This window comes from Anguilla anguilla, chromosome 6, assembly GCF_013347855.1.
Source record: "Anguilla anguilla isolate fAngAng1 chromosome 6, fAngAng1.pri, whole genome shotgun sequence".
Classification (NCBI taxonomy): domain Eukaryota; kingdom Metazoa; phylum Chordata; class Actinopteri; order Anguilliformes; family Anguillidae; genus Anguilla; species Anguilla anguilla.
Genome location: NC_049206.1, coordinates 29,397,538 through 29,412,921, shown reverse-complemented (window position 1 = coordinate 29,412,921; position 15,384 = coordinate 29,397,538). Strand labels below are relative to the sequence as shown.

Sequence of the window (15,384 nt, the reverse complement as noted above, 5' to 3'; positions counted from 1 at the left end):
GCTGCAGTGGCCTCCTGGGTAGAAATAAACACCGTGACCTGGATGACAGAGTCTCTACCGTCCCTGCTGTGACCCCTTACATAACCTCCTCCTCCTGCACCTTGCTTCACCCCACTCCACTCTCCATCGCTCTGACCGCACACCATAATCAACCCAAAAAGCACGGTGGCTACGAGTTCGTCATTCACAAACAAAACCTATTACAAAATTATTTTGCTGCCCAATAACCACTGTGACATTATGGCCTTTGCTTTTGTGATAAAGTTCAGGGTTCGAAGTGGCCAGTGGACAATTTCTGAATGGGGGGGGGAGTCCGTGGAAATGATTCGGGACCCCCTGTTTGTTCTGGTCTGCAATCCCAACAAAAAAAAGGAATACAGACACAGATTACTTCACACCACTGGGTTCTTAAAATAACAACAGAAAAAAAAACCTACAGACCCTACGCTTTTATGTAACCAAAGAAATCAATGGACTGTTCTGGCTTCCTGTTGCAATTATGAGGGGAAGGCTGAACGTTAATCTCCTCGTGACTACTGGCTGACTCCACACAAACTGCGCTTGAAAGCACGCCTTTGTCGCCGGAACTCAAACCCGGCTCGACTCGGCGTTTGCCACCTCTCGCACTGCTCTGCCCATCAGCAGAAAAAACATCTGACCGAACTGAATGCGCCCTCTTCACAAGTGTCGGCAGAATAGGCAAGTCCCCTTTTGCTGATGGTTCTGCCGACAGACGCAGGCCGCGGCAGAGGGATCACATTGTAAAAATAGAATGACAATTTAACTACCATGATCCCTTGGTTTCTGACACAAAGCTAAGCTTTTGAGCCTCTTGGAGCCCACAAGTCAAGATAACAATACCACAATGTCTGCGAGGCTCTATAATTCAACCTGGCTAAGTGCATCTGTTCTGAGCCTTTCTGTGGAGAAGAGACTTAAGTTTTGATGAAGAACTTCTCAATAACATCAGACAAATAGGAGCCTGCAGCAAAGCAGCATTGACTTCATGCAAATGAGACTCTACACTGATAATTTAATTTGCAAAGTTGTGTCTATGAATTCTTTCATCGACTGCCTCATGTAAGACAAATAAACACGATATTAATCTTCAATAAATCATTGGTGGCTTTATGTTATTTTATAATTCTGCTATAACATGGTAGTCAGGTCAAAAGGCAGGCCATTTTACAATACCAATTAGTGACTGTTTCAATGAAGCCATTCAGTGCCCAAATCAGCCCATTTCCCACACTAATTATTTATTATCTATTCTGATCCAGTTAGTGGTGCGTTGCACACATACGTCTTAAAACAGTCACTCCCATGGCTATTCATGAGCTATTCAATTCTAATTAGTTAGCAATTTGCACTTAATTCCCATACATGCAAACCAGATAATCCAACAATCACATGCCATCTATTATTTTTTTATGCAAGGGTGGCCTGGAAAAAAATAATCCCAACAACCTGACCTTGTTTCAGAATATGGTAATGTGAAACTAACAGACACCCTCAAAAGCCCATTCAGACTATATGAATAAGTGTCCAAAACACAGACAGATTTTCATGCAAAAAAGAAATTTGATATTTTTAGCTTTATGCAAACATTATGAACATGTTGTTTGTTTGAAAAATATTGAACACAGGCCTGAAAAAGGACAACTACGTTTTCCATTTCTCAGAAGGCTATGTTGAAGAATGATAACAAATGAGCAATTAAATGAAGATTCTTTCCCCTCCCGATTAATAAAGAAAATGCTCATTTTCACACCATACATGTCTCTGGGGGCACTAGAATTTATTTGGCTTTATTGCTGAGCATTCTCTCACAAATATTGTTCTTCAGGTCCGGTGCATCTAGTTGAGACATTCAGGGTCTGAAGCTCACCATTTCCTGATAAATTAGGAAAAATGCCATCTTTGCTAAATAAACCCAGTTTACACTGGAGTGCTTCAAATGTTAGTTTAGTGCAAGTGTTGCATCCCCCCCTCTCCGTCGGCATAGGTACGATTAACGAGCCAGTGCCGCGCGGCCATGGCCGAGGTGGTCCCCTGCAACAGGAGTGCCTTCGCGGGGACGTGGTCTCCGTGGAGACGGCCAGGGGGCAGCTGGGAGGGGAGAACCCTTATCTCCTCATTTGAATAATGTGCCCTGAATCTGTCACGTTATTTTGGCCCCCTTATGCTCACTGTAGGCAGCATCAACAACAAATTAAGTTGTAAATAAGAGACAATCAGCGCTATTGTTTGGTTTGTTTTTTTGTGTGTGTTGCATTTCGTTTGCGCCACATTCCCACCCCCAATGCCCAAACCCCCCCCCCCCCCAGCCGCCCCCCCCACCACCACCACCTCCTTTTTGCCCTTCTCCAACTCAACCTTCACAAAAAAACCTGAAGCAGCAGCAGCAGTTTAACAAGCAGAAAAGATCAGAACTGTGAGAAAGGGATCCTGAGAGACTACGAGAAAACGAAACTCAAGAGGAAGTCTTTAGTTTGACATGCCAAGCATATGTAATCCAGCCTTTAAAGACCCTCACTTAGTGTTCACTTAATATGTCAGGCTCAATACTGTCTTTGGGTCTGCTTTCAAATATTTAATCCAGAAAATTTGCCATTAACTTTCAAATACCTTGTTAGATATCTTAAATGATAATTGCTTAATGTACCGGTACATTTTTCAGACACAAGCCCTGGGTGGCATTGAATGAACAGGATATCTTTCCATGTATTCTCTTCCTTTGTATAAATACATGAAAATGGTCAGTAATAAATAGATTACCTTTCGATTTTACCCTTTTTTTCTCTTACATAAAAGGACATGTTAAGAGGCTAAATTAATCTTCCTTGTTTGTGCTTTACTGGTAAACAATAAAAAAAATATGGGAAATATAGGAAAATGAACTTGCATTGAACCATTCAGAACACAATTACAGTAAAGACATAATGCAAACGTCAAAGCATCAACGGGCTCACCTTCACATCAGAGAAGAACATTTTCAGCATGTTGGAACTGGGGTATCTTGCGTAGAAGAACATCAGCTTAGCCTTCTTTAAATGATTGGGTGAAAGTCCTTCCTGAATTTGGAAATACTACGGTCAAGGAAAAATGTGAGTTAACATCGAGCGTACACATCAGTAAGCGTAAGAGGCCCCATCACGTATGACATGAGAGAACATAAACATGTACTGCAAAACCGATGGACAATTTATGGTTGAAATTAGCAACACCCCCCTACCGCCACCCCGACCAAAGTGAAATGAAATGGAAACATAACACACACACACACACACAACAGACATTTGCACATCTTGAGAGCAGTTAAACATGGCAATGGGGAAACGTTGGGTCTGCTTTTAGACAAATCAAGCTGCAAACAACATCTCATATGATTTTTCTCCTAGTTTTCTCCCTACAATCAAAAATGGGGATTGGGGAATGACTGGGGAACAATCAATACACACAGGATTGCTGATCGATAAATGACTACTTACCCTAATAAAGGGTCTATTTATCAGGAAGAGGCACTGCCCTCTTGATTTGTAAACAGAAGCTGCTGAGGGCTGTCCCAGGAGATTGGTGGGGGGTGGGGTGGGGTGGGGGGGGGGGGGGGCACGGCGTAACCAGAGCAATCCAGCCATTCCCATTATCTGCCCCTACTTCCTGGCACAGCCACACTCTGCCAGTTAGGATGGCTTTGGCCACATCTGTGCCGAACGCTGCCCATGCCATTTCCTCGGCAAATTAACGGCTTTAGAATTTATCTGGGATGAAGATGCATGTAGGGAGAAAATCAATGCGGGACCCACGCAAGGTCAAGCATCAGGCGAACACCGACAGAAGCAACCAGGCTCCAGGTGACGGCAAGAAAAGCCTGAACCACATATCACAGTATCTGTGATCACATTCACGCTACGAACTGCTCGTTCCATAAAACACCTTTTTAAATGATGACTGAATAAGAAAATGCTTGCCGCTTTGCTTGAATTAAGCCTATAAAATAAAACAAAATGCGAAGGTGTCAGAGGAAAAGTGCATAAGTAAAAGACATTTTTGAGTGGTCATTTTTTCTAAAACGACACTTTCAGAATCAGCTTTTGTTAAGAACCTCCTTTCATTTGAGCATTAGGGACTGGAACATATACCGCAAATTTTCAAATAAAGAAACATCAATGTACATAAATTTTGAGAAATAGTACCAGGGTCAAATCTATCCCTGTATACTTGACATTTACTGATAATGGCTTCATCCACATTAAAACTAATTCCGTAATTAAAATGAAAAAGGAATTGACACTAATAGGTCCTGTCCCCCCATTCTGTATTCATCCATTTATTTTCACTGGATTAGGGATTTTAATAGAGAAATTTTCATTAGTAAATAGTACTAATATTAATGTCACTCTTTCACAGCTGTGTCCCCAAGCCGAGGAGCAACGCATCTTTGTTCCCAAATTCAGAGGCAACTTTGCTGAATGTACTCTTTGTGTTTCTGACGCTTAGCGACCGCGCAGAGGATGACTTCTGATTGACGTGCTCCTTGACGTGCCAGGAGAGGGGACTTGTAAGAACCCGGTGTGACCTCCATTAGTGTGATAGAGAGGACTAAAAGAGCATTACCCACCCCGCTGCCATCTGTCATAACGCATATGCGGCATAACAGCACTGAGAGAATAGGAGACAAGCTGTCCTCTTTTGGTTGAGCAGGACTTTTAAAGGAGTCAAATTCATTTAATTCACAATTAGACGACAAAAAAATAAATACGTATAAAAAATGTTTTATATCGTATAAATGTTCTGCACATGTTTTTCCACACGGCAAAAGAGCAGGTTGCATATAAGGGAATGCTAAACGTCCTAGTGAGCGTCTTAATAAAATTAATTATGTTGAGATGCTCTTTTCAAATTACAGTGCTGATTTGTAAACATTTCATATTGGTGATCTCAATTAAGGGGTAAATCTGTTTAAAAGCTTAGCGGCAGCCAGTGTCCTCTTTCCATAGAAATTCAAGGCGATTCTATTAACAGTCCTGCGTCCTTTTCTCCTTCTGTATAAGCAGTTTATCTTTATTTTCTATAAAATAAAACTCGACTCGATAAAACAGCATTCCCACATTTACTTCTGCAAATACAAACGCCTTATAAGATTTTCATGAATTGTGAATTTATTTGTATTTAAAATATTCACAGCATTTATGTCCAGAAAATATAATTTTATCAACTGCTCTGTCTGAAACTGTCCCCTGCTACTGTAATGCATACACTTCAATATATACAGTATGATTTTTGGCGAAATCATGAGAAAACAGATGTAGTTCAGAGGGTAAATTTTACTTCTCACCCTGCAACATGGCCCTTCTTCCAGAAGAGAATGGTTTACAGGATACATACATTCATAGAGTCTCACGGAAAAACAGATTAGACATAAACACAGCTACAACTAAAAAAGCCCCAGCTACGTTCAAAGTGTTTTCATAAAACAAACATGTTCAGAATAACTATCAAGCTGTGTCTAGGGGACAGGGCTTGAAGCTGAAGAGTGCCGAGAGCAGGGAGGTGTTTAGAAAGAATACTGTGGTGGATGCTGTAGTCTCTGTTCCTGACAACACCCATCTCCACCCAGATGAACATACAAGAGACAATGACTGCTGAAACCTGAGCCAATTTTGAGGTGTAAGGAAGGAAAGAAAAAAAGGAAAAGATAGATGATAAATACATAAATTAATGACCGACATCTGCTCAGGAGCAGAAAAGATTAGAGGAACAGAACACAGCAGCTGAACCTGAAACAGTGCTCAAACAAACAGGGAATCTGGGCTTTGATCAACCACACAGACCAAGATGGGCAAAAACAAGCAGTATGTTGAACGATACCCTACAATTTATGCATGCGCTTTTTGAAGCAAAAAGGTCACTGTAAGAGCAATAATGTAAAAGCACATAAAACATTTAGAACTTCTGAAAGCTATGGTGAACATGGACATTGTAGAGAAAAAACATCCCCGCTCTAGCAACTGAAAAGTAGCGACAATGAAAACTCTTGCTGAGACTACAAAGCTATGCTACCCTATGGTAAAAACTTGAAATGGCTGCTTCTGCATGTCGTTACCGAACAAAGGGCCCTCAGGCCCTCCCTATTGCCCCAGCTCTCCAGTGAAGGTCAGGGAGTTTCTTTTGTGCGTCTGTGAACCAGCCCCTGCCTATAATCTATGGAAAATGCAAAGCGCCTTCACCTGCCCCCATGTCTTAATGCAGCACAACAGTGCACAGACTTTCTGTATGCAAATGCTCCGGGGTACTGAACAAGGCTATTTTTCTTGAGATGCAAAGAGACCGCGTGACAAGGAAGATCATTCTGGCCCTGTGAAACACAATTGGCTGTCTGTTTCTTCAGGCATTTGAATAAAACTTAATATTTGATTAAACAGCTTCATTTGCAAATATCGAGATGTTGTTGTTGCTGGGCTGAAGTGTAATCTCACGGTGCAGGTGGCCCTCCTGGGGACATTGGAAGAAAACCTTGGAAGGTTAACTCTTTCAGTGCTGGAGTCCAAAGCCAAATCTCCCAATGGGAATGAGAACCTGTATCAGGCAACTGTGCTGACCGACCCACTAATATCAAGCTATTACCTTTCTAACTTTTGTATAGACTGAAATGTGAAATTAAATTATATTTGCCATGATAGACTTTTAAAAATCACTTTGTGCACAGAAAGCATTTTAAAACATAAATGAAACGGATCTAACTCACACTGGTGTATTTTCATTAAAGTCCCTTTCCCTCTCAAAACAAATTATTAAGTAATTACAATGACATAAATATCTGTGGGCAGTTATACCTGCTGCAATCATGGCAATCTAAACATTTCCATGGAAACACCAATTTAATGTCATTACGGTATTACATTTTTAACTGCATCTAGCAGTAATGATTGTGCAAGTGCGATTTCATTTTATGAAATAGTAGTTTTATATAAATTACTTCCAATTACCATTTTGTTAAAATTGTAATTCCCATAAAATTACAGGGTTGTTAAATGGATAGCACATATGAAGATGGTGTTGATATTATTATCCCTAGCATTAGCCTTTTAACTAGTTACTATATACATGCTCAGTTACACCTATGTGCAAATCTAACTACAAGCGGAAATGAGCTAATTGTAAAATGATATTCATAACAATTTTTATTACTGGCATAATGAATATTTGACAATGTAGCACTGCCGAGGGCTGTCTGCACATCTGGTATGAAGATCTAATGTTGTTTTTTTTTTAATTTTCTTTTCACATCTCAAACAGGAGCTCAGAGAAACAAGTTGGGGACTGCGGGTGGATCTGGGAACTATTCACTCAAAGGTCAAGAAACAACGAGAGAGTGGAATGAAAGACAAACAGCTACCCGCAAACACCTGTTAAGACGAGCTTCAAAGAAAAGAGAAAAAAATTATTTGGCTGCCAAGCAACAGTGAATAGTGCCTCAGGCTGTCAACAAATCTTTGTATATAAAAAATAAGAATAGAGACAGCAATTATTCTTTTTACAGTGTGATATGATAAGAAAACTCAGGCAGAAAGTGGGTCTTTATTACCTTCTATGGCCTATTGTAAATGCACAATGCTGGGGGTGTGGTGTATGTGCTTTTGTTTTTAAATAAAAGACCTTAAATGAACCTTGAGCGGTTTTCTCAGTCGTTTTGAACATTTATATAAATGACGACAACAGGGCACAAAACTCTGAGGCTCCTCCAGAGTGTGCCACTTTGCACTATCCCCAGTAGATCTTAACATTAGACTGGCGATGACGAATCTCTGTCAACTAAAGATCCGCTCATAAAGGAAAGGTTTTTTGCCCCCTCCGTTAGGTACAAATTCAAGTTTCTCTAAGACCTCTCCGTTAAGCCACCTGCCATTTTCACTTCCGCGCTTTGAAACACAATTTCCTTTGAGCATTTATGTACAAAATGATGATGTGCTGGGGATGAAAGGGAGTTTAATCACGAAGAGCTCTGACGGAGAGAAACAGAAGAGCAGAGCACAGAAAGGGATAGAGGACTGAAATTAGGGGCAGGGACATTCAGATGAGTTCCCCACAGCTTATAGTTAAAAGGCTCCAAAAGGGAGAGCTCCGTTCCTTGTCAGACTGCCATAAGACCAGGGGGTTAATACTTGAGTCAAATGCAGACTCATATGAAGAATCTCCCCACAACACAACATCTAACTGCCTTGAGTAATTCATAAGTGTTCAGAGTTACAATTACAAACAGCAACTGAATCTTGTGCTTTCATTCCCCTGCAGGGATGTCTTGAACATTCTGACAATGACATGTAACCTTGTCGGTCACACCATCTTTAGCCCAGAAATATGAACATGAAGGAGAAAGGGAGCGGGGGGGGGGGGGGGGGGGGAATAGATCAACAACAAGAAAAAAAATCAGTACAGCAAAAACAGGAAGGCAGGGGGGAGGGGGGGTGGTGGTGGTTTGGGGAGGTGACAGCAACAACATTCAACAAGATTTTTTTTGAAAGGATATTGTACTTCCTGAATACGGTGAGATCTCGGACATGTCCTGAAGGTCCCCGCACTCTGATTTGATTAAGGATAAGGACAGCCCCTCAGCGGTGCTGCCAGGATGCGAGGGGGGGGAGCAGGAGCGATGGTGGTTCAGGTGATTGGACGACATCTTGGTCCGTAGGCTGGTGGTCTCCCGGGACAGGTCCAGAGACTCAGGGGAGGACCTGTCTTTGCCCGAGTAGGCGCCCGAGGGGGTGCCTAATGGACTCTGAAAGGGGTAGCCCATGAGGGGGATAGGGAAGGGGTGTCGAAAAGAGGGAGGGCTGAAGCCAACCGTGGCGGACAGCGGAGAGGGGTGCAGGGAGGGGTGGTGGTGGTGGTGGCTCCCGTGGTTGGGCATGGATGTGGACTGGTGATCTGAGGAGTTCTTTCTGACCACCAGGGGCAGAGCTTCCGTCTGGTCGTTGGTGCTGGGCATCGGCATGCCACTGAAGGTGTCCAGCGGGCTGGGAATAATGACGTCACCGAAGCACTGCAGCCGCTGGTTGGTGGTGTGGAAATTGGGGTTGTCCCCACCGTTGACGGCAAAGCGGTCCTGGGGCAACTGAAGGGGTGGGAAGACCTGAGGGGCCGGGCGCGGCGGGGGCTTGGCGAACACCTTGACCACGGTGTCCACCACCTGCGACATGGCCGTGTTCAGCTCCTGCTTCAGGGTCTCGGCCAGCTGCTTGCCCTCCGCGTGCATGGATGGGGGCGGGCCCTGGCCCTTGCCGCGGGGGCCCTCGCGTTTGGGCTTGTCCCCCTCCCTCTCTGCCATGAGCGCCTGCTCGTGGAGCAGGGCTCGCGCTCGGTCCAGGAACCGCCCGGGGTCCAGGTCAGACATCTCGTTGTCGGAGCGGTCGCGGTCACGGTCGCGGTCACGGTCACGGTCGCGGTCACGGTCGCGGTCACGGTCGCGGTCGGCGGCTGACGGGTCCTGCCTGCGGCGGCGGTCGGCCCCGTCCGAGCGGAGGCTGTCTTCTGACAGGTCGGCGTCCTCGTCGTTCTCTGAGTCAGTGCTGTCGTAGACCTGGTAGAACTTCTCCTGCAGCTGCCGCAGCTGTTTCTGCATGTCCTCCAACTGCAGCTTCAGCTGCCTCCTCTCTTCGTGCTTCTGCTCCTTGCGGGCCGTGACCACCAGCTGCTGGAAGCTCTGCTGCTGCTGCTGGGGCAGCCTCTGCTTTCGCTTGTTCTCCCGGTAGTAGCTCTCGCGCGGGCTGGGCGGTAGCTGCTGCGACGGCCCGTCACGGTCCCCCTCCGGCCCTCCGGTGCCCCGCGCGGCCACGCTGGGAGAGTGGCTCATGCCGCGGATGATGTTCTCCACCCGGGCCCGCTTGGCCCGCAGGTGCTCGTCACTGAGTCTCTCCGAGTCGAACTGGCTCACGGAGGGTCTGCCGAAGGGCGAGAGGGACTCGCGCGGGCTCTCGCGCGACGAGTTGCTGCAGGCGTCCTCCTGGTGGATCTCTGAGCCCGCACTGGAGAGCCCGCTGCCCGGGAAGCCGGCCTCGCTGCCGCCATTTTTGGCCACGTTGCTTTTCAGCAGCTGGGAGATGATGGTGGCTCCGGGGAAGGGGATCATGGTGTCCTCGTAAGAGTTGGCCCTCTTCAGCAGCTTGCGTAGCACGTTGGACTTCTCCCCATCCGCGTGCTGCACCACCGAACACTCCACTTCCTGTTCGGGCCCATGGGGATTCATGGCACTAAATATGCTGGCTTTCGCTCTGGTGAAATCCAAGGACGCTGTCCCTAAGGTCCTTTTCACTCCAATGTCAACTCTTCTTCTCTTGGTTTGTCTGCTTAAGAGGGCTGTGCTCTCATGGTCAGGCATCACTGGTCTGTTACAGTGCCATCTTCAAAAGCCTGTCAGCCTGGGCACAGCTCAAGAACCCTGGGACCCTGGCCAACAGAACAAAAGGACTAGATCAATCATTTTCTTTACATTTCTCCCAAGTTTCCTGATCTCAATCCCAAATAAAATACAATGCAGTGGGTCCAACTGGGATTTAGTGCATGTTGCCATTACTGTAATCTGTGATATCTTCTCATTAATACCTTCAAAACCTAAAACTGTACAATATTTCTGTTCTTTGGGACATGTGGATAAAGAAAAAAGTGGCACCACTCGCCACATAACCATGCTATTGTATTAATGCCTAAAATTATGTTTTGCTTTGCCATAAGGAATATAGTAGATTATCCCACATGGTCTTAGCATACAATTCAGATCTGATAAATTCAGAGCTGAACTGCTGGATGGCAGCAAGATGAGTCGATGTAAAAATGTACTTTATTGGGCCTCAGAATTGGAGCCCGACTGAAAATGACCTAGCAGCATACAGCTGGTCAGTTCCGTCGACAACTGCAAAGCCCATCACCTTCCCAAGCTCCTGCTTTCAAATGAAGCAGCGCACCGCACTCGCAAAACAAAACGCTATGTACAATTATGATAATCATTAAGTCCTGTCCCGATTCCCATGTTAGCTGGCTTTTTAACAGCTGCAGACAATTCCCACTTAAGCGGGATAAAACATTACAGTCACATGAATATTAATTTCGGAAAAAAACAGAAACTGTAAAATGCCTCTTCTAATCCAAAATAATAACAATGAACACAAAATCTCATCTCATTATCATGCAAAAAAATAAAATAAAAAATGACACACACATATTTACAATTTTTTTTATCACAAAGTATTTCACATATTTTGCCAAATTATTTCCCATTAATGATTTTCAGTGAAATATAAGGAGACCACTCCCAAAATAATGTTGTCTTCCTATGGTTTTGTCAGATGTGTAACTCAACCATCAAGGTTTATAGTTGCTAATTGTTTCAGTAATATTTGAGAAACTCAACAGTCCCTGGGAAAAAAGTATTGTATCATAGCTACATTAATTAACATTTTATAAGTAATCATATTCATAGCAAGTATCTCCAATTGTTACCAATAAAAATGACAATACTGGCTACATTTTTCATTTGAATTTATATCCATGCCTTGCACAGCTCATCTCCACAGTAACAGGTCAGCATGCCAAAAGCAGCCTGTCAACTTTCTGGACCTGTTCCCATCTCTTTCGGCTCACCTTTATAAAAATCTATCCACTCTGCACGATGACATCTGTGACTTGGTTTACAGAACTAGCAATGCTGAAACCAATTAAATACACGTTCACGTATTCAGTACACAAAGATTGCTCCCCGGTGAAAAAACTAAAACTTCACGCATTCAACTTTGCTAAACAGAGGAGTTATTATTGATATTAAGTCCAAAACACGTTAATTGTTTTGTTTTTAACCTCTACAGCATCGCCTCTTTTTTCAATGGCGCTAAATGAAATAATAGCAGCATTTGGCAATTAACTGGGTAGACCTATTTTTTTATTCTACATTCACAGTAAATACAGAGAACCCGGTGGGATTCCAATAAATACGGGACTAAATATAAAAGAAAATGTAATCCAAAACTGTGTATAAGATTCCAACTAAAAACATACTTTAATTGGAACTGCCCGCAGACATAGCATATTTCAGGACGGACCATGCTCTACCCCACAATAAAAAACAGGATAGGCTACGGTTTAGATTGTGTATGAAATGTCAATGTATCGTCTCCTTAATTTCCGGCTGTGTTGTTTGAGATAAATTTTGCAGGTTCATCATGAAAGTAAGTCAAACACACAAGGCACTTTCCACACTGTAATATAATGTTAATGTTTATCAGAACCCTAAAAATGTAAACCTAGTATTTACAGGTGCACATGTATTCAGTAAAGTGCCAAATTTAATCTGGTAGGAAAATGCACTTAACACTGCTGTGTTCAACACGGTCTCATCATTCAACATCTCAGTTTTTTCTGGGACCAAACTACGCGCTTTAAAACTAAATGAGCACCACGTCAGGGCTTTTAGGCTATTTTTGATAAAAATCAATCCTTTCCATTTTGCTGAATCCACTATTTTGTGAACTCAAAATATTGTCTCAACCATATAATATACAGGGTATACTGAATAAAAACATTCTTGACGATTTCGTCTGTTTGTACAAAGTTCTGTGTATCAGTGTGTTCTATCAGAACAATCCCTCAAAAGCATTGAGGCTAAGTTAGTCAAATCCCAGGTGCGAAATGAAGGTCTTTCTTTCAGTTCATGACTGAATGGAGATCGTACTACCCTACTGTGGGACCAAGTATTTTAATTTTCCAAAACGTAGAATGTGAGAAGGTAACTGGACTGTGAGAAGGCCTACAGAACAGAAGACGAATTTACATCAAGCACAGTAAGCGCTCCCATCGCTATAAAATCTCAAAATTCAAAAAAAAAAAACTAAATCAATTGTAAATGCAGCCAAGGTAAGTTATTTCCGTAAACGCGTGTATGGTTACTCTGACATTGGCTATTTGGCTAATATATTCACGTAGGCCTACCACCTAAATTTACATTTAAATCCCTTTCGGCGTGTTTCATCACTATGGCAGTCAATAAATAGAGGTAGCCTAAGAACAGTCAGTCTTGATTTTGCTTAAAAATAAAATAAAATAAAAACCAGTGACTGTTCCGTAAAAAAAACTTATTAAATTGCCATTACTCAAGCAGTGACATATAGCCTACACTTACCCGTTTATTTATAGGTTAATAACGTACCTTACACTGACCTAAAGTTAAGCTCTCAATAGCTAACAATGAGCGAAGTCGTTACCGCTAGAAATAAAGTCAGTCGCACCTGTCTTTGCAGGCAACGCACCTGTCTACTACGCCCAAGCGCAGTATTTAATTTGAAGGACCTTTCAACAACTGTAAGGAGTTAAAATAAGGAACTGTCCTATAGCCTACGTTATAGTCATTGAGCCCAAGGTCTTTACCGTTTTATACTTATTAAAGTTATAGCAGGAAGAAACACGGTTGAAACGAAAGACACAATTTACCGTTCTAAGTATTAAAACTGAATAAAGATTAGATTTGGTCAAAAAGCACTGGTACTTTAAACCGACGTGTTTTTTTATTTATTTTTTTTGCAAATAACCATCAATATACCATAAACGTCACTGATTCAAACATAAAAGTAGGCCATAACTAACGTATATAGTGTTTTGACAAAAGTGTTTTTTTTCTTCTTCACTTCAGTAGGCTAGAAGAGGGAAAAAGGTAGTCTACGTGAACAACGGTGAGTGTATAGGCTACGACACGGCTGCACTGTGTACGGTGTTCTGTCCTCAACATGTCACGGTTCTCAGGCTATATTCTCAGTTCATCATCTTTGAACGTAATCATAAACTTGACAGAGGCAAATGAAGAATCAGGCACCAAATCACTAGTCCGTCTGCTTTTGAGCGCTTAATGAAAATAACTTTTTTTCTTAATAAACTCAAGAAGCCGCGTTAGCCTACTCTCTTGGGAAAGCCAACAAAATAATAGCGAGCCAAGTGAAAATGCAATTCTGCTTAACAGTAATTGGACATACGACATAAATATACATTGATTCCCTTCTGACAGGGAAAACGGAACCATACAACTAGTCTATCGAGCAAAATGTACACCTGGTCGGTGAGACGAGAAAGAAGCACGGCTGTTGAGACAAAGAACATATGCTATACAATAGACTTAAGGTGTACAGAGTTTCAAATATGATGAATGCGTTACGACTGTTATTCCAAGTTAAATGATGCTTCTTTGAAGAGAGACGTAACCTATTCGCGTAAAGTTTCCGAAAGCATAACAAGCATTAGTACCCTACTTACTGTAGAGTTGCAGAACGAGCGCTATCCTCCCGATAAAAAAGGTCTTCGGATTAGTTTCTTATAAATCGTATGCTGCTCTACCGATACAAAAACTTACTTTCTCCTTACTTGACAGACTGATTAAGAAAAATCTACCTCAATCTCTACTTTCTCCGAGATAATTTTTCGGTCTGGCCCCAAGCGCAAGCGATCAAAGAGAAGAAGCGGGAGCTATCTAAGGACAAGGTTACTTACTCCGCAAATGAGAGGAAATTGAGCTTCTTTGCTGGTGAAAGGGAGAATACAGAGGGCTGTTCGTCTGGTGATGAATATTGTAATTTCTCAGGGCAGGCAAGAGTGATGAGCGTGAGAGAGGAAAGAGCTCTTTTGCGCCGCTCTCCTTTGTGGATTGAAATTGTATTTATCTCCGAGGCGAGCTGGGCACAGCTGAGGCTGAGACTCTCACCCACCAACAAGATTCACTTTAAGACACAGTTGAAGGAAACAGGAAGACGGCGCGTCATAATCATCGTGATGTAACATTTGCACCTACCAATAAGAACTGTCCGATGGATTTAGAGGAATACAAAAAACTGAATACTTCACCAAGGGAAAAGGCATGGATGACATTAGAACAAGCAAAAAGACGACTTTCTACCTTCCCAGAAAATCTGCGAGTGACTTGTGCAACGTGTAAGGACGCATAGTTTTCAGTTTTTTTAGAAACATAATTTAACTGTAGCGTTTCGAATAAATGTATAATTTACCATCTTTCAATAAAACATGTAGGCAATTTTGATATTAAATATTCTTAATGGAGCACGAGGATGGGTAATTAAATTTAACGCTTAATTATGTACAATCAAGTGTTAAGTTTCACAGTAGCCTACCACTTTTCTGTTTATTATTATTATTATTATTATTATTATTATTATTATTATTATTATTATTATTCATTAGAAGTGCGTATTCTCTTAAAATCAATTAGTCTATATTTAATTTGAAGTAAACAGGGACAGCAAGCAATTTAACTTCTGTCATGAACATGAATAATTTCGTGTTTTGATACAATTAAAATACCGAGGCGATGAAATTAATTATCAAAACAAGTAAGAA

General features: G+C 42.4%; 1 protein-coding gene across 3 annotated transcripts in view; it reads right to left on the bottom strand.

Moving 5' to 3' along the window:
* The window catches only part of prox1a (prospero homeobox 1a), a 44,276-nt gene extending 29,514 nt beyond the window's left edge, over positions 1–14,762 (bottom strand). The window contains exons 1-3 of one of the 3 annotated variants that reach the window (XM_035422754.1): positions 14,524–14,762; positions 8,531–10,446; positions 2,973–3,080 (exon numbers count right to left, since the gene is read on the bottom strand). In XM_035422754.1, coding sequence (XP_035278645.1) covers positions 2,973–3,080; positions 8,531–10,378 — 1,956 coding nt within the window. In that variant the 5' untranslated portion in view covers positions 10,379–10,446; positions 14,524–14,762. Of the gene's footprint in view, positions 1–2,972; positions 3,081–8,530; positions 10,447–14,289 lie in introns of all 3 variants that reach the window. The other 2 variants (XM_035422756.1, XM_035422755.1) reach the window with 2 other exon arrangements.
* Positions 14,763–15,384: the final 622 nt, after the last annotated feature.